Here is a 23,253-nt window from a genome sequence, read left to right as displayed (position 1 = left end):
CTTCTTTATCTTCTCCACTTCTCTATAAAACTGTAAAGATGCTACTTGACTATGTTGAATGTAATAAACCTAAGTCCTGTGAAGTGTTCACTTCTTTCTGAAGAGCTGACTTCATGAAATAAAGATGACTGGTCATGTAACTGGCAGCTAAAAAGCATTAATGTTTGCTACACTCAAGACAATGTGGAAGAATTTCAGATATTTTTCATACCCCCTCTTTCAATGGAATTTTTTTTTTTAAATATTTAAAGAACAGGTTTATTTGAAAAGGGACTGAAAAGTAAAGGACACTTGCATAGACACAAGCGGACAGGAAGAGCTGCCTGGAAAGGCACAGGTTTGCTGAGAGAGGCCTGCATGGTCACAGGCAGGGGCCTTGAGGAGAGCTGCCTGAAGAGAAGCCCTGGCATGGGACAGGTCACGCGCAGGTAGGAAGCTGCTGCTCTGCAGAGGGAGAGAGTTGGTGAAAAGAAGCACCTGCATAGTCACAGGCAGGCAGAGAGACTGCTGCCCAATGGAATTTAATTTTATATGTTTATACTAATCTGACAACTCATGATATCACAAATCTGTCTATTTCTGTGTTCTGATGTCCTCCATTTCTGACACAGGGACTATAAAAAGGAAAGCATTACAAGTTGCAAAGACACATTCCGGTCCTATCAGAAAACACAGCCAAAAAGTTCTCTTTCCCTCTCACAACTGCGCAGGTTCTTTCTTTCTTTCTTTCTTCTTTCTCTTTCTTTCTCTCTTCTCTCTCTCTCTCTCTCTCTCTCTCTCTCTCTCTCTCTCTCTCTCTCTCTTTCTCTCTTTCTCTCTTTCTCTCTTTCTCTCTTTCCTTCTTTCTCTCTTTCCTTCTTTCTCTCTTTCCTTCTTTCTTTCCTTCTTTCTCTCTTTCTCTCTTTCTCTCTTTCTCTCTTCTCTTCTTTCTTTCTTTCTTTCTTTCTTTCTTTCTTTCTTTCTTTCTTTCTTTCTTTCTTTCTTTCTTTCTTTCCTTCTTTCCTTCCTTCTTTCTTTCCTTTCTTTCTTTCTTTCCTTCTCTTTCTTTCTTTCTTTCTTTCTTTCTTTCTTTCTTTCTTTCTTTCTTTCTTTCTTTCTTTCTTTCTTTCTTTCTTTCTTTCTTTCTTTCTTTCTTTCCTTCCTTCCTTCTTTCTTTTCTTTCTTTCTTTCTTTCTTTCTTTCTTTCTTTCTTTCTTTCTTTCTTTCTTTCTTTCTTTCTTTCTTTCTTCTTTCCTTCTTTCTTTTCCTTCTTTCCTTCTTTCTTTCCTTTCTTCCTTCCTCCTTCCTTTCTTTCTTTCTTTCTTTCTTTCTTTCTTTCTTTCTTTCTTTCTTTCTTTCTTTCTTTCTTTCTTTCTTTCTTTCTTTCTTTCTTTCTTTCTTTCTTTCTTTCTTTCTTTCTTTCTTTCTTTCTGATTTTATTTATTTATTTTTGCATAGAAGAACTGGGGTATAGGTCAGAGTTTGGAAGGTGGTGAGAGGATTCACCAGAGACAGAGTGGGGAACAGAACAGGCAGATCAACAGAAATACACTGCTGAGAGGAGGAGCAGGCAGGACTGAAGAGGTCTGCTGCAACATGTGGGTAGCTCTCTAGCCACTCAAGATGCAGTGGCTGCCAACAGCTTCATAGTGCTGCGACTTACCCCGCTACGCCACCAGGGAGGCCCCCGCTCAGGTTCTTTCTAATATAGCTCTGCTGCCCAGGAAACTCTAACCTTAAACTTAATGATAATTTATAAAACCCCTAAAGTGCCACACCGTCTTCCCACATCAAAAGATCATTCTAGTTCCAGCCAATTCCCAGGATCAAGGATTTGAACTACAAGAAGAAACCAGTCAAACAGACTATCTTATGCTGCCCCAATCTGATCCAGAAGGACATTTAAATCAGAATCAGCGTTCAGATTCTGGTCTGCCACAGGTACCACAACTTAATTTTTCCAAATCAAAAACCAATAAAGGCAGCTGCTAAATGTCCTTTTCTCCTTATTTGTAAACTGGGTTAGAGGAGAAGCACTTTCTACATTTAAAGAGTTTTTTTTTTTTTAAACTTTCTTTGCATTTCTATATATATTTTTTTAAATAGAGGCATGTTTTATTTATTTTTATTTGTTTATTTGTTTAGTTTATACATGCACTGGGTACAGTCAGAAGCGTGGGAGGGTGAGAGGATTCACCAGAGCCAGAGGGGGGAGCAGAGCAGGCAGAAGGACCGAAGTACACTGCTGAGGGGAGCAGCGGGCGGCAGGAGAGGTCTGCGCACCATGTGGGACCCTCCTCTGGTGGCCGGGGAGCAGCTGGGGATCGAACTGGCACCACAGAGGCCGCGGGCAGCTTCGCAACCCAGCGCTCAACCGCTGCGCCACCAGGGAGGCCCTAAAGAGTTACTCTTATTAAAATAAAAAATAACATAAACCAACACTACCCTAGAAAATATGATAAAAAGACACCATAATGAAAAGGTCAATTAGAATCTTAAAATCAACCACAGGACCACAGGACCCATATTAAAATCAGTACAAGCCCTCAGGTCTTAAACTTACTCACTTTTCGTGGATTTTCCAGGAATAATATGGAATCACTTAATGTTCAATATAGCTAACAGTGAACTAGCATCTAATGGATTTTTCTGAGGTTTTCACTTCTCAATGTCCACCTTTTTATAACATTTCCTTAATCTGAACAATTAGTTAAGAGGTAGTAGACAATGAGAGAAAGATGTATGAAATGAAAAGGTAAATTTGTTCAGTGCTTAGGGAAGGGTCAAACAGAAGCTGATGCAACCAAAGTATTGAGTTGATAGAGAACAAGATGGTTCATATGCACTTACGTGACTTGTCATCAAGAATAACAACTCCCTGTTTGCTCACACTATAAACATTATGAATGATGAACTTGGGGTTAACAAGTTTAACATCTAAAACTTCTTCTAAGGAACCCAGGCCAAGAGTTTTCTGTAAACTAAAAAGACAAATAATAATTACTTTTAAAAACACATTATTTACCCAAAAATATGGCACTGCAAAATACTGACCTTTAAAACACAATATTTTCATACATTTCACCCAACCTTTGTGGGACAAAAAGGCTAGAAATTGAGTATGTCAAAACAAACTTAAAAGATACACTTTTGCAGTTAACATATTGCTTCACTAATTTAATAGCACCTCCAATGCTAAGGAAATAATTTTACAAGACACTATACAAGTAAAACATAAGCTTATCCAAAAACTGCTACTAGTACATTTTCATGAGAAACAATTTCTATAATGTCATTAACTTTAATTACCTGTATATAGTGCATTAACTATCTAGACAAATTTTCCATTATGTATTTTGTTAAGCTTAAGATTTCAGCATTACTAGAAAGTTTAACGACCTTTAAACTCCTGTTCTTAGCTATTACGTAATGACAACTGAAAATTCCCAGAACTCAAACTATATTTTACTAAGCAGCAGAGTTGCAAATAATGTACTCAAAGTTGAGGCATTTTTTAATATACAAAATTAAATATGCAGAGTTGTCAAGAAGCAAATTAGAAAACACTGAAAGTTCTCATTAATAGCAAATGCACATACTAGGATAATGTCATAGACTTCCATATCTCTTCTACATTGGCCTCTGTCAGCTGTCTGCGGTGGACCAGACGGCAAGCAGGTACCTCTCCAATAGCAATGCTGTGACGCTTGAACCACATCTCAGAATTCTAATTGAGGGGGGAGGGAGAAAAGAGACAATAAATATTTTAATGGGCAGTGGTATGATTTTATGAAACATTTCTGTCTTCAGAGACTCAAACTATGACAAAGATGAGGTCATATTATAAACAAATATTCATGAATTGCAGTTCTGGCAATAAGACATTCGCTAGCTTTTTTTGACCGGTGGAAGTTGCAACTAATCAGTGTAGTAGCACTGAAAATATTTTTCTTAATCCGAAATTACATCAAAGAATACCTATCCAAATCTACACACTATACAAATTTAGCGACTGTTTAAGAAAAAGCTAAACTCTGTTACTTTTAAGAATTCTGTTTTTTTATAAGCGAAGATTACCACATGTAATGTTGGAGAGCAGCTTCCAGATTTACTTAAGCATTGGCAAAAAGTACATTGAGTACATTAGGGAAAACAAGAACTCCACAGGACAGCTAGAGATGCAGGGAGAAAATCTAAAGCTCAGATAAGTTTAACAATTTGACCAAAAGCACACAGCTTTACCACTACAACATTCTAAGTATTGCCTTTCTCAAATTCAGACTATGAAACATAAGTATTAAAATTTCCTTTTGGTGATCTCAGAGAAGAACTCTGAACTTTTTTTTTTTTTTTTTTAAGATTTATTTATTTATTTATACAAGAACCAGGGTACAGGCCAGATGCACGGGAGGGTGAGAGGATTCATCAGAGACAGAGCGGGCAACAGAACAGGCAGACTAATGAAATACTGTGCTAAGGGGAGCAGCGGGCACGACAGGAGAGGTCTGCTGCGCCATGTGAGACCCTCACCAGCAGGCTGGGATCAAACCCACACTGCAGAGGCTACAGACAGCTTCACAGCGCTGTGCTCAACCGCCTGCACCACCAGGGGAGGCCAGGGGAGGCCCATCTCTGAACTCTTATTTTTAACAACAGCTTTATTGAAACATAATTTATATAAGATTCAACCTTTTGAAGTGTACAAGTCAATGATTTTTAGTATATTCAGAGTTGCGCAACCATCACCACAATCTAATTTGAGAGAGCGCCGAAACCTAACCACTAAACCACCAGGGACACAATCTAATTTGAGAAGAGAAAATTTTCACCAACACAGAAGAGTGCCAATTAAGAGTGTCTGTCCGCTTCTCTCCAGTCCATGGCAACTACTAATACACTTTCCATCTCTAAGAATTTGCATATTATAGACATTTCATGAGAATTAAATTTTAAAGGCAGAACATATAATAAATCACAAAAAGTTTCTATAATAGTTTTTGCAGAAGTATTAAAGAAAAATCTTATTAATCTATAAAAAAAGCTAGAAGGTTGTTTTTGACTTTGATTTGGTGTTGGGAGAATTCTGAATTACAAAAGAAATTTGAAGGCCAAATGAGCTTGTGATTTTTTTTTTTTAAAGAATATAAATTAGGGGTCCTCCCTGGTGGCGCAAGGGATTAAGACACAACCTATGAAGCTACGGACAACCACTGCAGCACGAGTTCGATCCCTGGCCAGGGAGCTACCCACATGGTGCAGCAGACCTCTCCTGACTTATCCACTGCTCCCCTTAGTGTATTTCAGTCACTCTGCCTGTTATGTTCCCCACTCTGTCTCTGGTGAATCCTCTCACCCTCCACACCTCTGACCTATACCCTAATTCTTGCATACATAAATAAATAAATCTTCAAAAAAAAAAAAAAGAATGTAAATTAAGGCCTCCCTGGTGGCACAAGGGGTTAAGTCTCAGCACTATGAAGCTATAGGCAGCCACTGCAGCACGAGTTCAATCCCCAGCCAGGGAGGTACCCACATGGTGCATTAGACCTCTCCTGTCTCACCTGCTACTCCCCTCTGCAGTGTATTTCAGTCAATCCACCTGTTCTGCTCCCTACTCTGTTGGTGATGAATCCTCTCACCCACTCCACACCTCTGGCCTATACCCTAGCTTGTGTGTACATAAATAACAAATCTTTAAAAAAAAAAAAAATATATATATATATATATATATAAATAAATTAGGTGTTTTTTTTTTTTAATCAAGCACAAAAATTGCTGCATTTATGTAACAAATACACTTCTACTGGAAATATTTTAAGGAAAAAGTATTCCACCAAGAAGGCTGTTTATGCCTCAGTGAGCTTAGGTTTACCAAGACTAGCGGAATCTACCTTTGTTCCAATACTGTGTTAGGGCTGATCCCATTTCACGCCATGCTCCAAACTTCTCTCTCTCAACTGACAATTATAATAAAGTTCAGTAAGGAGATAAAAGGAAGAAGAACAAACTATAGGACAGAAAGGAACATAGATTATAAGGTAGCTTTAACAGAAACCTACTAGGTTTGAACATGGAAAAATAGCTAATAAGCAAGAGTAAAAAAAAAAACGCAAAAAGACAATCTTTGGTACCAGTTTCTCAGTTACTCACAGGTAAGATATTGCTCTAAAATACTTTCAGAGCATTGTTCATAAATGACCAAAAAAAGTTTAAAATACTTAAGTATGGTGGGTCATAGACTATTTCTTCCAGCTGTTGGTCCCCATCTGTTAATAATGGCACTTACCATCACCACTGGCCTCACAGGAATGTTCTCTTGTGAAGTGCCCAGTGGGGGATCATTCCACTCTGGAAATTTAATAACATCCTTTTGGTAGGGAAGCTTCTTTGGATATGGTTTCAGGGGTGAGGAAGGAGGAAATCTAAAAACCAAGAAGGCAATCTCCATTATTGCAATCAGTAGGACACAAGATATCCCCACATTAGTCCCCACTTTTATCCTTGAGAATTTATATAATAATTTCAAACTTCATATAATAAGTTCAGAGTTACTCAAACCATTGTAGTTAAATTTACCCAACAGTTTTTTAAAAATATTTATTCATTATGCTCTCCAAACAAGTTGTGAAGAAAAACAGAAATCCAATTGGTGATACATTTTAAATAAATTTATTCTCTTATCATTTGGTTTTCACAATTAAAGATTCTTAATGGGATGTGAGGGTAAGCCACTTCTTTCACCCAGCTCAAAATCTTTACTGCCTCCTTACTCCAGGTGAAATTTATAGATGGTAAGTATGAAAATAGAAGCTATCAGTAGATAAGTTCTCAATAATACTTGCTGAGGAAGAGTATATTATCATAGCAATCATTTGACCTTATATTCATCTGAATAACTGTTTCTAATAAAGATTAACCCTCCTTGCCTGGAATTTTATTTTATTTTTTTTTTAATAGAGGCATGCTTTTTATTTATTTGTTTGTTTGTTTGTTTTGTTTATACATGCACTGGGTACAGTCAGAAGCGCGGAAGGGTGAGAGAATTCACCAGAGCCAGAGCGGGGAGCAGAGCAGGCAGAAGGACCGAAGGACACTGCTGAGGGGAGCAGCGGGCGGCAGGAGAGGTCTGCGCGCCATGTGGGACCCTCCTCCGGTGGCCAGGGAGCAGCCGGGGATCGAACCGGCGCCGCAGAGGCCGCGGGCAGCTTCGCAACCCAGCGCTCAACCGCTGCGCCACCAGGGAAGCCCTTGCCTGGAATTTTATACTTCACACTGAGTCTGAAGTTTTGGTGTAGAAACACAATTTGGTGAACTGAAAGCTTATATCTACACAAAAAATTTTATATCAGCTGTATTTATAATTACCCAAATTTGGAAGCAATTAAGATATACCTCAGAAAGTGGATGGATAGGGGCCACCCTGGTGGCACAGAGGGTTAAGATACAGCATGATGAAACTATCCTTAGCCACCGCACCAAGAGTTTGATCCCCAGCCAGGGAGGTAACCCACCTGGCACAGCAGACCTCTCCTGTCTCGCTTGCTGCTTCCCTCAGCAGTGTATTTCAATACATCTTCCTGTTCTGCTCCCCATTCTTTCTCTGGTGAATCCTCTTACCCCTGGATCTCTGGCCTGCACCCCAATTCTTATATGCATAAATAAATAAATCTTAAAAAAAATAATAAAATAAAATTTTAAAAATTTTTAAAAATAATACAATTTGGAGAAGTTGAAAATTACTCAATGTCCTTATTCCGAGTCTTGATACTCTGTTCCTATCCTTTCTAGGAATCAGCATCATTTCTTGAATTAATACATGGAAGCTCTAAATACAAACTAATTCTCTTTATCAGGTGTGATCTAGACAAATTTAAATAACAAAAAGGTAACTGAATGCATAATTTTCTCAGAGGATCTTTTTCTTTAGCTTGTTAAGAAAGAATACATTGTGTTGTATTGTCTTGCACTGAAAAACAATAGATTTTAATTCTAACTGTCAACATAGATAGAAGTAGTTGACTTTTTATTTTGGGGGGCCTCCCCGGTGGCGCAGCCGTTGAGCGCTGGGTTGCGAAGCTGCCCGCAGCCTCCACGGCACCGGTTTGATACCCGGCTGCTCCCCAGCCACCGGAGGAGGGTCCCACATGGCGCGCAGACCTCTCCTGCCGCCCGCTGCTCCCCTCGGCAGTGTACTTAGGTCCCTCTGCCTGCTCTGCATCCCGCCCTGGCTCTGGCGAATTCTCTCACCCTCCCGCGCTTCTGACTGTACCCAGTGCTTGTATAAATAAATTAATTAATTTAAAAAAAGTTAATGTTTCCATTTAAGGAGTAGTTGAATTTTTATTTTGATGCATTATTTAAGCCAAAATAAAGGCTGAAAATCTGATTAATGATATTCACAGGAAAAATGATCTAAATAAAGTATAAAGATTTTATTCCTAAAACAAATGCAGAAATAAAGAATTTTAATTTGTATCAAGGTAAGTCAGGAGAGTCACAAATAATAAGATTACTATGGAGAAACATGTCAAAAACAGTCACAATAGACTAGAAAAAGAATGACTAGTGGAGAAGTTGAATTTAATCTTCTCTGAAAAGCGTATCCAATTACTGTACTTTACTTGAAAAGTCACTAAGAAAAAAATGAAGTCAGGAAATCATTAAATCAGATGACAGATAAACTGAAAATTAGTCTAAGTTTATGATAATCAGAATATAAAAGGCAGGTATTTCCAAATGATTCCAAAATATAAATTAATCTCTAAAGCCAATGAAATTTACCCTTTTTTGTAAGTAAAGGCTGGGTTACAGAAGTTCAATCCTATTTATTGGAAGCCAGCAGTCACAACACCAGCCAAACAACAGCATGTATGTACACACATACTCTCATCACATATGATATTATATACAATATATACAATGCATACAATATTATATATTGTATGTATTGTATAGGGCTCCAGAGAATTCACAGACTACACACTCTCAATCTCTTAAAAGTTAAACACAATGCCTATCTCCACTGGACCCACCACAAATATCCACTGTTTACTCTCCCTCTCTCCCAACCCCCTGACTACAGTGTAAAATTTGTGGACCTGAGTTCCAGCCTTGGCTCTCATGTGTGTCCTTTGGAAAGGAGCAGTAGCTCTACATCATAGTTTATTTATTTGTCAAATGGAGAAATTAAACCAGATGATTCACAAATTTCCTCCTAGTTTCAAAATGTGTTTCTTGTATTTTTTTACTCCCACAGCCAGAAAGACAAGTAACATCAACCAAAGACCAAAGTAGAATTTCTTATGCAGGTAACTGTAATTAAAGAAATATCAAGGAGTCACATTTTTCCTCCTCCCCCAGAAGATGAGGTCTTTGCCGTCACATCTGTGGCTACCGATAGCACACAGGTATCCTCAAAGCAGCCTAGTAAAGCGGACCAGAGCTCCCTCTAGTTGGCAACTTTCAATTTGTGCACTGTAAAATTTTCAATTTAATTCTAACATTTCAATTATGTCACCTGGGAATGAAAAGTCTGTTAGACATGATTTAGTCCTAATGTCACATATTTATACTTGGAGATATTAGGCCCAAAAGAGGAAAGCAACATATCAAAAGCCTCATAACTAACTAGCCAATGGAACAAACCATTTAGCATAAAAAACTTGCCTTTAATAAGGAAATAAGTTCATACTTTCTCATTCATCCGTAATGTCTGTTCTGTTATTAATCAGATTTCTAAATATGTGTCTATTTGTTTTGGATTATTTTTCTAGGCTCATGGTTTTTACCTGGAAGGCATTCTGGGGACAGTATTTGGAGACATTTTTGGTTGTCACACTTGAGAGGGCTACTACTAGCCTGTGGTGGATAGAGGCCGGAAATGCTGCCTCTATAATAAAACTGTTTTTTTAAATAATAAAACTGTTTTGAGAGACAAAGAACTGAGTCAAAGAAAGGTGTATCATGTTAGGTAAGAAGATTTAATATCATATATCAATTGTCATCATGAAGAAATATTTTTACAATGAAATCCAAATCAAAAAGATAAAAGTTTTCCTTAAAAACATAACAAATTGATTCTAAAATTCATATGGAAAGATCAAGGGGCCAGAAATAAGCAAGGCATTCTTAGAGAAGAAACCAAAGGCTTGCCCTACGGGCTGTCAGGACTAATTAAGCTAATTGGTAGAGCAATATAATGCTATAGATGATGATTTCTCAACCTCATCATTATGACACCTTGAGTTGGGTAATTGTGGTGAGCTGTCCTGCGCATTATAGGATGTTTAGCAGCATCCCCAGCCTCCATCCACCACAGGTTAGTAGTAGCCCTCTCAAGTGTGACAACAAAAATGTTTCCAAATACTGTCCCCAGAATGCCACCGAGGTAAAAACCATGAGCCTAGAAAAACAATCCAAAACAAACAGACACTAGACACATATTTAAAAATCTAATTTATAACAGAACAGACATTATGGATTAATGAGAAAGTATGAGCCTATTAAGGTTCTGGTTCAACTGGCTGGTGATTTGAGAAAAAACTGCTTTCCTGTGGTAGACAGCACAAAGATGTTTTATAAGAGTATCTCCACCCCACATGCTCTTCTCCAATGTGACCTTGTCACTACTCTATCAAGAGGAAGAGTGTATTTTGCTACTCTTTTGAGTCTGGGTAAACCCCCTTTAGTGGCTTTGATAAAGAGAAGACGGCAACAGACCCCACGGGCATGAAGCGCTGACTCTTGTGTCATTCATTCTGGCAAAACTCCTCGTGACTGCCCTTTGACCAGCGTGCTGTAAGGTATCTAAACAACCGGAAGGGGCCCAAGAAGATGACACTACCTGGAAAGAAACTGAGGCCAAGGAGTACCAAATTTCCTGACCTGTGACTGCGAAAGTCACCAATGAATTGGATTCTTCAGCCTCAGCAGCTGAATTCTTGACCCATTAAATTATATAAAAATTATACAATTGTTCTAAGTCACTGATTTGGGCATAATTTTGCTACACAACCACACACAACCAGAACAGAAATTTGTAGCACTGACATCAAGACCAGAAAGTAAGTAGAGACCTGAAGAATGTCCACAGATTATTAGTGGAGGCTGGAAGAACAGTGAGGAAGTTGTTACTAGAAATGGGAGAAAAGATCCATTTTACATACTGGTAAAACTTTCAGTTTAAACTGTCACATGCAATAATATGGAAAATAAAAAAATAATCTGGCTAAGGAACTGTCTAAGAATGGTGAAAGTGCCATTTGATTTTCTTTAGCCTGCACAGAGATAAACTAAGGAAGGAACTATTCAGTTTTTAAACACAACTTAGAGGAAACAAAAAGTCTTGACTTGATTCAAAACCACAACTACCTCTCTTGGCCCTCCCTGGTGGCGCAAGAGGTTAAACACAGAACTGTAAAGCTATCTGCAGCCACTGCAGCATGGGAGGGCAGCACAAGTGGGATCCCCAGCCAGCCAGGGGGCTACCCACATGGTGCAACAGGCCTCTCATGTCTTGCCCGCTGCTCCCCTCAGCAGTGTATTTCAGTCAGTTTGCCTGTCCTGAACTCCACTCTGTCTGTGGTGAATCCTCTCACACCCCACACCTCTGGCCTGTACCCCAGTTCTTGTATGCATAAATAAATAAATCTTAAAAAAAATAGAAATACCTTTAAAAATATATATATATATATATACACACATAACTACTTCTCATCCCCAAGCTCACAGTAAAAGGTTCTCAAAATGAAAATGGCCTTATACCAAATATCAAATTCCAGATGTTTTCAGTAAAACATGGTTTCCAGGGTAGTCACAAGTGTGTAGTTACAGTCTTTTGCTATAATCTCAGAAAGATTTTTAAGCAGTACCTTACAGACCTCTTGGTTAAATAAGACGCTTAAGAATTTTAACAGTGCTATACCATAGCAGACTTATAAGCAGCCCAAGACAAAGCAGAGGTGGTCTCAAAGAGATTTGTGAGTTTGACTTTTTGTCTAATGTACAATAAGATTCATAGAAATAGCAGAATCAACATCCACTTGGACTAAAAGGGAAACAGTTCAAAATGAAAAGCCCAGAATTTCAAGTTTCTATGGGCAGGACACATCTCAAAGAGCTATTCCACAGCAAACATGTGCCATTTCTTATGAGAAAGGAAGAATTACTCAGAATGCTGAGCCAAGAGCCACAAAGAATCACTCCCAGGAAGCAAAACTATGTCCTAACCAAAGAATGGCAGACAGATGTGCATTTTAAAAGGGCTAGGGACAGTGGCTGCTAAACATTGATGCCATAATGGGATAAATATGGGGAGTCTTTAACTCCTAAGAATTTATAAGGAAAAATGCTATATAAAAAGACCAAGACATGAACCAGACATTTCTAGATATGGAATCTGAAATGATGAATAAACTTATAAAATCCAAAATAATATCACATGAGACAGCATTTCATATTTACCAGATTGGCAAAATTTAAATCAGTCAACATCGAATATTTTCTATGACTGGAGTAAAACTTAGCATATCTACCACGGGAAACAGTTTGGCAGTAAAAGCTAAACATGCACATACTCTGTAAACTAACTCCACTCCAAGGTTTCTTTGAGCATACTAAAGAAACTCCTACACATACAGAAGGAGACATGTCAATATATGTTCAGAGCAACACTATTTGTAATAGCAAAAAACTGGGAGCAACCCAAATCTCCACCCATAGGAGAACAGATAAATAGACTATGATGTACTGACAGGGTATAAAATAGGTACAGAAATTCCATTAAAGAACTATAATTAAACACAACAACATGGATGAAGCTCAAAAATCATGGGAAACAAAAGAACAAATGTCAGAGAAGAAAACATATTCTTTAACATCTGTTGAAGTTCAAAAGAGAAAAATATTTCAAAAGCAATGTATATAAGGCAATATGTTTAAGGACACATGTTAAAAAAGAAAAACAAGGGGATGATTAAAGCAGAAATCAGGATACTGATGCCTTCTCAAGAGAAAAGATACAAATTGTGGGTAAACAAGCATTGGCTTTATTATTCTTGATCAATGGCTCAGACAGTTTATACACCCTTGTCTGAAAGATTTCACAATAAAAGCATGAACATTTAAAAGGAGCAGAGCTCCCTCTAGTGAATTACATTTGTCTCTGCTTTAAAAATTATAAATTTCATCCTAATACTATGATCATGGATTCCAAAATTATAAAGTCCTTTAGAAATTATCTACTACAAACTCCACACTGCTTCACTGAATAAAGTAAGACCAGAAAAGCAACCAGCTACAGCTAATCTTCCAGCCCAGACCTCCTATTGCAGCCTCTACTATCAAGTTTTGGTTGGGAAAAAAACAATTAAAAAATAATTCAGGGCCTCCCTGGTGGTGCAGGGGTTTAAGACTCAGGGCTCTCAAACTATGGCCAGCCACTTCGGCATGAGTTCAATCCCCAGCCAGGGAGCTAACCCACATGGCGCAGCAGACCTCTCCTGTCTCACCCGCTGCTCCCCTCAGCAGTGTATTTCAGTGGCTTGCCTGTCCTGCTCTCCTCTCTGTCTCTGGTGAATCTTCTCACCTCCTGCATCTCTGGCCTGTACCCCAGTTCTAGTATGCATAAATAAAAATAAATCATTTTTTAAAAAATAAAAATAATCCAAACAGGATTGCTGTCCATTGATAAATTTACTTGAAACAAATTATAATTTATTGACTAATCAATTAATAAAAATATTCTAGGACAGCTGAACAACAAGGAAAACATAGTTTAGAAATCTTAATAAATTTGAAGCATAAATGACAAGGTCCCAATGGCTTAAAGTCCTTCCCACTATATATTTGATAACCGTTACTTTATCAACAGAAATTTGCAGCACTGACAGCATTGCCAGCTTCTGTCTTTCTTTGCCTTTGAAACCTAAAGTCTTTGTACCAAAAAAAAAAAACCAAAACAAAACAAAAAACCAGACTAACAGTGACTGCTGCAGGGGGACAGAAGACTCTCCATGGCTGCTGTTTCCCAGAGACCTGTGGGTTGAACAAACCCAGAGCAATTTGTTCTGTACTCATTCCACATATTTTTCAAGGCCAGCACAGTACCATATCATTTAAATGCTGAAGAGCTGTTGATGATTACATTTCATAACACCACCTGAAGGTGTAGCAGGAAAATAAAGTGCCTGAGGGGAGGAGAATGAAAGATGAAGCTAAAAAAAGAGTTGCCAAACTAGTCTTTGAACTCCAAGTTCAGAAATCATCCTTTCTTCCAAAATGAATAAAGATTCCATTATGAGTAAACAATTAAATGAATGTTTTTAAGGAGGGGAAAGATGTGATAAGAAAGACACAACCTACTTATATTAGCAATAACTACTTGGAAAATAAATTCCATTATCAACATAAGGAAATATATAAAATACCTACCACTTCTAAATAATGTGTAAAATTTACTAGGAAACTACTATACCAAAAAAAAAAAAAAAAAAAACCCATACTATTTAAATCCAAATCATACTATTTAAATCCAAATCTAACAAAACTCGTACAGAGCCTGCATAGTTAAAGCTACAAAACAGCGCTACAAGATTAAAGACCTAAATTATCAGAACTACATAGCATGTTCACAATCTGCTAGACTCAATTTTATCAACCTGTCAAATCTCCTCAAACTGATCTACAGATGACACACAATTACATTTAAAATATTAACAGAAATATTTATAGGGGGAAAAAAAAGATTCTAAAATCTATAGAGAAAGGTAGAAGAACTAGAATAGCCCAAACAAGTTCAAAAAAGTACCTGATTTTGAAATTTATTAAAAATCCTACAGTAGGGCCTCCTGGTAGTGCAGGCAGTTGAGCACCACACTGTGAAGCTGTCCACAGCCTCTGCAGCATGGATTCGATCCCTGCCAGCTGGTGAGAATCCCACATGGTGAAGCAGACCTCTCCTGTCTCGCCCGCTGCTTCCCTCAGCAGTGTATTTCATCAGTCTGCCTGTTCTGTTCCCCACTCTGTCTCTGGTGAATCCTCTCATCCTCCCACACATCTGGTCTGTACCCTGGTTCTTGTATAAATAAATAAATCTTTAAAGTCCTTAAAGTCCTTCCCACTACAGTAATTGAGACAATGTTGTGTTGGAGACAAGCCCGACACAGACCAATAGTAGAATAGAATAGTAGAAGTACATGAATAGTAGAATAGAATAGTACATGAATTAAATCAGAGGACTGATTTCGCTCTGTTTCCCACCTGTACATGAATATATGGGTGTGAGGGTAGAAGTGAGAGTAGCCCTCTTATCATCCCACCCAGTGTCCCACTGAGGACTTGTGCCTCCCATCCCCATGTCTATGCGGTGAGCAGCCCAGTCCCCCCCAAAAAAGGAGATATATCAAGGGCACTTGGATTCCTTGTGGCAGGGAGCAGCAGGCAAGAGGAGGAATCACTATCACAGCAGCAGTAGCAGATCCTCACCACCAGGAGGGAGGGCTGCTCTTACCCTGGGGCACTTCTTGGTACTTCCTGTCCCACTGTAAATATGAATGGGCATGTGCAGAAACATCAGCATGAGAAGTATACATTTAGAGGCTCCCAGGAATGAACTTTTGGGTCATCAGAAAAGGCATCCAAAGCCTACCAAGTTGATCGCTGAGGTGAGGAAATTTACAATGGACAGTGGAGAAGGGAAAGGATGATGACCAGTTCTAGCTGTCTGATCAGGTGAAGCAACAGGGGTTGTATTCTTCCTAGTAAATTCCATCTCCAAGATTTCGCTCCAGGAAGAAAGCCACAAGAACACGCATAGAGAAGCAAATTTGTGCAGCACAGGAAGTGGACTGTGAATGTGCACAGAATTCATCAAAAGCCCAACAGCCTTCAGGATAGCCTCCAGCCACTCTCATGCTTGCCCCAGCACTCTTGCAGTACATCAAATGAACACAGTGGGGTGCCCTGCTCAGGCTAATCCTACCAAAAGGTACCTATGGCCTCTAGCAGGCATCCTTTACCCTGACTCTCATCAGCCTAGCTAAAATTTTCTCAGAACTGCATCCTGTTCTTAGACTCTTCCTATTCAGTTTTCCTTTCCTGCTCTGCTTTTCAGACGTGCATCAGTCTGAAAGCTTATCTCAACTTCTGTTCCCTTTTAGAGGTATTCCCCACCCCCACACCCTGGCATTAAACCACTTCCATCATTATAGTTTCTGTTCTCAGAGGACCCTGAGATTGTCCATTAATTTATACTCATTTATGTGTGATGACTTCAGACTTCAGTAAGTGCCTAAGTAGCTGGCAGCAAGTACTAAGTAATGGAGAGCCAAGAATTAGTGACAGTTCTTGCCCTCAAGAAACAGTCTAACAGAGTAAGCAGTCACGACCTAGCGGTCAAATCCTATCACTTGCTTTAAATTAGTAAAATTTTACTGCAACACAGCCACGCCCATTCCCTTATATATGGTCTATGGCTGATTTTCCTCCCAAACTTATCTGGCTGTTTCTGACCTCTTTCTATGGGTCCCTGCTGGAAGGTGCTTTAGACTTGTGGCAGGCTTTCGGGCCTTACTTTAGGCCAATCCCGTTTCAGTGGACTTTTACCCACACGGGGACGGGTAATTTTGAGTGCTTGATTGAGAAACTATATTCTTTGTCTTTTTTGTATTGTTTACTAATTGTATTAAAGTTCCTTTGCATTAAAGTCTTACATGTTTTGTGTTGATGCGATGGATGGCAGAACCTATTTAGAGCATGCAGGTTTGGGGGTTCTAAGGTACCCGTCTCCCTGACTGTAACAATTTTATTCTACAGCAGGCAGGTGGTGTGGTAAGTTGTATGACCCACAAACAGTTACCATTTGCCCCTTTTCAGAACACATTTGCTGCCCCAGTCCAGTGGGACCAGAGATATGAAAATATTTACTTGGCTGCTGTACAGGCTCCATAAAACGAGGAGCTGATCTGTCCCCGCTGCATCTCCAAAGGCTGGGACCTTCAATTTTCACATTAAAAGTTGTGGGAGACCTGATATACACCTAATTCCTAGATACCCAGTGTATCCTCAAGAGAAATGACAGCAGGGCCTCCCCTGTGATCGGCTGAGTGCTGGGCTGCGAAGCTGCCCTCAGCCTGTTGCGCCGGTTCAATCCCTGACCACTGGCGAGGGTCCCACATGGCGCGCAGACCTCTCCTGCCGCCCGCTGCTCCCCACAGCAGTGTACTTCAGTCCTTCTGCCTGCTCTGCTCCCCGCTCTGGCTCTGGTGAATTCTCTCACCCTCCTGCGCTTCTGACTGTACCCAGTGCTTGTATAAATAAATAAATCTTAAAAAAAAAGAGAGAGAGAGAAATGGCAGCATCCTTACTTGGTATATGAAGACAGTGTAAGCAATTTGTCTCAGATAACATGGGTAGAGTAACTGAGCTAGAATTCAAGCCCAGGCTGCCTCACTTCAAATCCAGTGTTTGTTCCTTCCATTATTGAGCTCACATTATACTCAACTACAGCTCCTCTAATGTGGGGGAGTACTGAGTGAGTCACTTTAACTCAAGAGTAGAGGTGGATGATAATTGCTTAACTTCTTCCCAGTAAAAAGGGAAGTCTTCACTTACTAACCTTTGAACTTCTTTTTCAATGAATAGTAGGCATTATGGGTGTGGGGAACCCAGATAAAAGCAGATTCTTTCACAGCCTTATCTTTCACCACTTCCTGGGTAATGGCACCCAGTACATTTTTACCTTCTCTTCCAAGTGCACTTATGAGGACTGCCGTTGACCTCTTCCCCTCCCTTGCCTGACAAACACCTACCGGTGCATCAAGAGTAAAATTTCTGACTTCCTCAAGAAGAGTTGATTCCTTATCCTTCTCAGTACTGAGTTCACATCCCTATAATGGCATTTGTGACAATGAATCTTGATTTACCTATCTTCTTAACTAAGCAGTAATTTTTGAAATAGGGTCAGGCATCCCAAGTGTTTTAGTACTAGGCCTGGCATTAGCAGGCACTCCTTAATACTTTAGAAAGAAAAAGGAGGTAGGAAGGAAGACAGAAGCAGCATATGAGGATCTAATTAACATTGACCCAATAGAAAGCACAGTTTATTTCAAGGCTCTACATGGACATTTACTGGCATCCAAAGAGCACAGCTATAATGCAACCTCAGAATCAGTTGGACCAAAGAGTCCAATAGAAACCTTTCAGTTCTGAAGCCACATGCATAAACACCACCTATTCTTAGCATACTGCTTCCTTGCCTCAGGGACTACCAAATGCCAACCAATGCACTTATCTCCAATACTATAGGTCAGTCAGCTTTCAGAAAGCCCATATACACATAACAATTATTGCCCAAGCCTGAAAAGTTACTGCAGTTTTGCTCCCTCCACAGGCATTGCTTATCAGCCTGCATTCTAGGTTAGAGAAATCAATTCTCACTAATTTAACCAGAAGGCAATCTGAAGATATCTGAGAGTAGGTAACAAAACAAACAGGATAACTGGATAACCCAGACCAAAAAGATAAGAGGAAAAAAATCTGGGACAAGGAGGCCACACAGGACATAGCAGATGCCACAAATGACTGTCTAGTGTGAAAACCAGTGGCCCAGGGCCTCTGGATGCCTCTACTTCTAAGTACCTCTGTCCCTGATTTGCAGGCCTCCACTGCTATCACAAAAAATTTTAAGTGGATCGATTTTTCATCCTGTAAGAAAGCAAAGATGTGCTACCCCAAAATACACTTTTTTTTAAAGATTTATTTATTTATTTATACAAGCACTGGGTACAGTCAGAAGCGCGGTAGGGTGAGAGAATTCACCAGAGCCTGGGCAGGAAGCAGAACAGGCAGACTGACTAAATACACTGCGGGGAGCAATGAGGGGAGCAGCGGGTGTGGCAGGAGAGGTCTGTCGCACCATGTGGGACCCTCGCTGGTGGACGGGGATCAAACCAGCGCTATAGAGGCTGCAGGCAGCTTTGCAGCCCAGCACTCAACTGCTGCGCCACCGGGGAGGCCCTTGTTTTGTTTTTCTTCAAAGATTTATTTTCCTTATTTATGCATACAAGAGCTGGGATGCAAGACAGAGGTATGGGGTGTGAAAGGCTTCACCAGAGATAGAGAGATAGAGCCGAGAGCAGAGAGCAGATAGAGAAAGTGATAGAGAAGAGAGCAGTACAGGTGGATTGACTGAAATACACTGCTGAGGGGGGCAGTGGGCAAGACATGAAAGGTCTGCTGTGCCATGTGGGTAACTCCCTGGCCAGGGATGAACTCGTGCTGCAGTGGCTGCTGATAGCTTCATAATGCTGAGACTTAACCCTTTGCACCACCAGGGAGGCCCACCAGGGAGTATATTTCAAAATATACTCTTTTGAAAAAAGCAATCCATGAACATGTTCTGAAGGCTAGGTGGAAGTTGCTTTTGGTATTTACATGTAAATTTCTCTTTACAAGGGCCTCTACCAGGAAGACCTAATCTCCTCCTCTTTTCAGAAGGAGAGGCATAATTTAAATCTGCATGTCTCTGTCTAAAATGTTTTTCTAATATATTTCCTTAACTTCCCCTTTATTTCCCTGCTTTAAAATCTATTCTATTACTACTTTTCAGTTAATTCTATTCTAAAACAGACTTCATTCCCACACAAAACATTAATCTTGGCTGCCTTCTTTTAAAATAAGACTGCTCTACCACCAGGTACTTAAACTCCACCAAATTATCCCTATGACTTTCAGACCTAAAGCTTACCCAGTCAGAATAGTCCCCTCCCACTTCTCCAGCAAATCTGGCTTATGCATTTCCGACTGAGAACCTGAGTATTGCCATCCTTGCCACCTGAAATAATGTCTCCCTTTCCATCTCTTCTTATCATCCAGATCCTCCCCACCATTCTTAGAAACAGGTTGAAGTCCCCCCGCCCCAACCTCCCAGGAGGTCTCACAACACCCCAGTACACACCAGCTGGCTCATGAGATACAATCCCTGTACTAGTGAGGCAGATCACAGGATCACAACAGTTTGGTATAAGGTAGGGAAATGTGGGAAGCGTGCCCTGGAGTGGGTTTGCTCCATCTGAACACTTGTAGGTTCATGATTTTTAGGAAAAACAGTTAGAAATGAATGACAATAGGTGTCTCTGGGGAAGGGAACTGAATGTTGTGTAGTTTTTTTCCCACACTCTATTCAAACCCACATATATTCTAGTTCTATTATCACAGTTTGAATTATATAGCTCTATTTTAGTATTTTAGTTTCTGCTAAAGCAAATGGTCTCATCCAAAATTTTTTTGGCTACTTTTGTGTCTTCACTTTTCCAGATGAATTTTAACTATCCAGAAAGCAAGTGGGACAGTGGTGTAGCAGCAGAGGTGACAAAAAGAATTCACCCTGTCTTTGTAAACTTTCAAACAATATTATTTTATTCACCTTTTACTCTAATGACTTAAAAAATTGAAAATGAGAGTAATATATATTCAGTGTATAAAATTAAGAAAAAACAATTTGTGCTGTCCTTTAAACCCTCTATCCAGAAACAATTACTGTTAATATTTAAGATTTTAAAACATTTTTAAGATTTTATGTGGGGAGAATAAAGCATATTCCATCCTGTTCCTCTCTTCACCTCCCCCCACTTCCCTCTCTATTTCTACTGTTTGAAAGTTACTTATCTTTTTCTTAAAGAGGACAAACTGATATTTGAACTATAAAAAGCTAACATAAGTTTAAAATAAAGGCAAAAAAATTGAAAGTTCCAATCCAGGTTCAAAGCTTGAACTGTACTTGGGGGAAAGAAGTAGAATGAACAAAGGAAATTTACCAAAGAACTCTTTTGTTCTTTATAAATACAGAAGTACTAGAAAATATTATCTTCATAAAATATACAAAAGTGAAAAAAAATAAAAAAAATTCAAAAAGACTTTAGCGACTAAAAATAGTAGTAATAATAACTAAAAATAGTAAAAATAATAGTAATAGTCAAACAATAAATGTGTCAATGCAAGGGCTGATAGTGTGAACCTCTAATTTATCATTTGTTACAACTTCATCTTGGTCAATGATTAAATACCGCCTTAGTTCTGCTAGGTATCTTTTTCATATGGTTATGCTCTCTCTCTCAAAAGAGACTTCAAAATCAGGGAGCAAAGAATCATATTATATTTCTTTTTTATCTCTTTTAATGCCTTGGTTTGACAGACATATGGCAAGTTACTCAATACTTATAATCATAAAAGCTCATAATTAAAAAAGACCTTAAGGATCTAGCCTATCTTTATCATTTTATAGAGAAAAAAACTGATGTCTAAGAAGGGTAAGAAATATATCCAGTTGTTACAGGACAAGAAGCCAGGACTTGATGAAACAAATGAAAACAAAAGAAAACAAACAAACAAAAATCACACAATTCTGAGCTTTACTATAAAAACAAAAAATGTCCACTAGAGGGAACCAATAGTCCATTAACTTGAAGTAGTTCCAAAAAGTCTCCTTCAAAAGACCACAGAGTAGAAAGGAAGAATTTTTCTCAGGGTAAAGAAAATAATGGGGCCTTCCCTGGTAGTGCAGCGGTTGAGTGCTGAGCTGTGAAGCTGCCCACAGCCTCTGCAGCACGGGTTCAATCCCCGGCCACTGGGGAGGGTCCCACATTGTGCGCAGACCTCTCCTGCCACACCAGCTGCTCCCCTCAGCAGTGTATTTCATCAGTCTGCCTGTTCTGTTCCCCGCTCTGGCTCTGGTGAATTCTCTCACCCTCCCGCGCTTCTGATTGTACCCAGTGCATGTATAAACAAAACAAACAAACAAACAAATAAATAAATAAAACATGCCTCTATTAAAAAAAACTCAAAAAAAAACAATGATGTAAAAATTTTTAAAAATTTTTTTAAAAATTGCACAATAAAAGTGATACTTCAAACAGTATAAATTCAGATTTCTTTTGCTAGAGATAGTCTTTTCAAATCTCCAGCATTTAAAAAAAAAGTATCAGAACAATTTTAATACATATATACATTTGTATAACCAGCACAATCAGAAACAAAACAATTTCATTATTTAAAAAAATGAAAAAAGCTTCCCTGTAGCTCTGTCTTAAGTTTTCCCCCTCAATCCTAGTAGCATTTAATGTAAACATATAATGTTTACCCATTCACAAATGAAGAACATTTGGTTTGTTTTCAGCTACTGGCAATTAATAACATCCGCTATATTCACATGCAAGTTTTTGTGTAAAATAAGTTTTCATTTCTCTAGGGCAAATGTCCAAGAGCAGGAATGTGGAGAATATGCTAAGTTTAACTTTAAAAGAACTACCCCTGCCCCACGTTGGAAAAAAATCCTGTCAAATTATTTTCTGAAGTGACTAACAATTGAAACTTCCCACCAGAATAGATGACACATCCTCACTAGTTTTTGATATAATTATTATTTATATTTTAGCTATTCTAGTAGATATGTAGGTGTATCTCATCATGGTTTTAATTAGTATGTCCCTAAAGCTAATATGTTAAACATCTTTTCAAGTGCTTATTTGCTATCTATATCTTTATCTTTGATGAAGTTCTATTTAATCTTCATTTTTTAATTGAATTGTTTAATTGGGTTGCTGAGTTTTATATATTCTTTTATATATTCTACATATGCACATACATATATATATATATATATATATATAAAGGTTTTGGGTATACATCATTATAAATCAACAACTGTAAATACCACATTAAGCTGCACACCAAAAGTCTAATTCTCTCCTGCACCATACAACCGGCCCCTTTCACCTAATTTATACACTCTCCTTCTGGTAAGCTCTAAGTTAAGTCTTTAGGCTTTTAAGTCTAAAAGTTTACTTTCATTTTATTTAGTTCATTTTTTTAACTAAACAATTTTATTTATTTATTTATTTTTAAGAACTATTTATTTATTTATTTATTTATTTATTTATTTATTTATTTATTTATTTATACAAGCACTGGGTACAGTCAGAAGCGCAGGAGGGTGAGAGAATTCACCAGAGCCAGAGCAAGAAACAGAACAGGCAGACTGACGAAATACACTGCTGAGGGGAGCAGCGAGCTTCAGGAGAGGTCTGCGTGCCATGTGGGACCCTCGCCGGTGGCCAGGGTTCGAACCAGCGCTGCACTGGCTGCGGGCAGCTTCGCAGCCCAGCGCTCAACCGCTGCACCACCAGGGGAGGCCCTAGTTCATTTATTTTTTGTTCTTTATGTACCACATATGAGGGAAATTGTCTTTCTGTCTGACTTATTTCACTAAGCAGAAATCGC

At 38.9% G+C, this 23,253-nt stretch overlaps 1 protein-coding gene across 3 annotated transcripts in view; it reads right to left on the bottom strand.

Annotated features, from left to right (window-relative positions):
- DEPDC1B (DEP domain containing 1B) overlaps positions 1–23,253 on the bottom strand; it is a gene marked incomplete at both ends in the record, with an annotated part of 54,445 nt that overhangs the window by 17,822 nt on the left and 13,370 nt on the right. For 2 of the 3 annotated variants that reach the window (XM_084234216.1, XM_084234217.1), the window contains 3 exons: positions 2,830–2,960; positions 3,579–3,706; positions 6,266–6,401. In XM_084234216.1, the coding sequence (XP_084090342.1) occupies positions 2,830–2,960; positions 3,579–3,706; positions 6,266–6,401 (395 nt within the window). The remainder of the gene's footprint in view (positions 1–2,829; positions 2,961–3,578; positions 3,707–6,265; positions 6,402–23,253) is intronic. The other variant, XM_084234218.1, reaches the window with a different exon arrangement.

Source organism: Talpa europaea (genome assembly GCF_964194135.1).
Source record: "Talpa europaea genome assembly, chromosome: 5".
Classification (NCBI taxonomy): Eukaryota; Metazoa; Chordata; class Mammalia; order Eulipotyphla; family Talpidae; genus Talpa; species Talpa europaea.
Note: the sequence above shows the minus strand (reverse complement) of the source record. Positions and strands in the feature narration are given on the sequence as shown.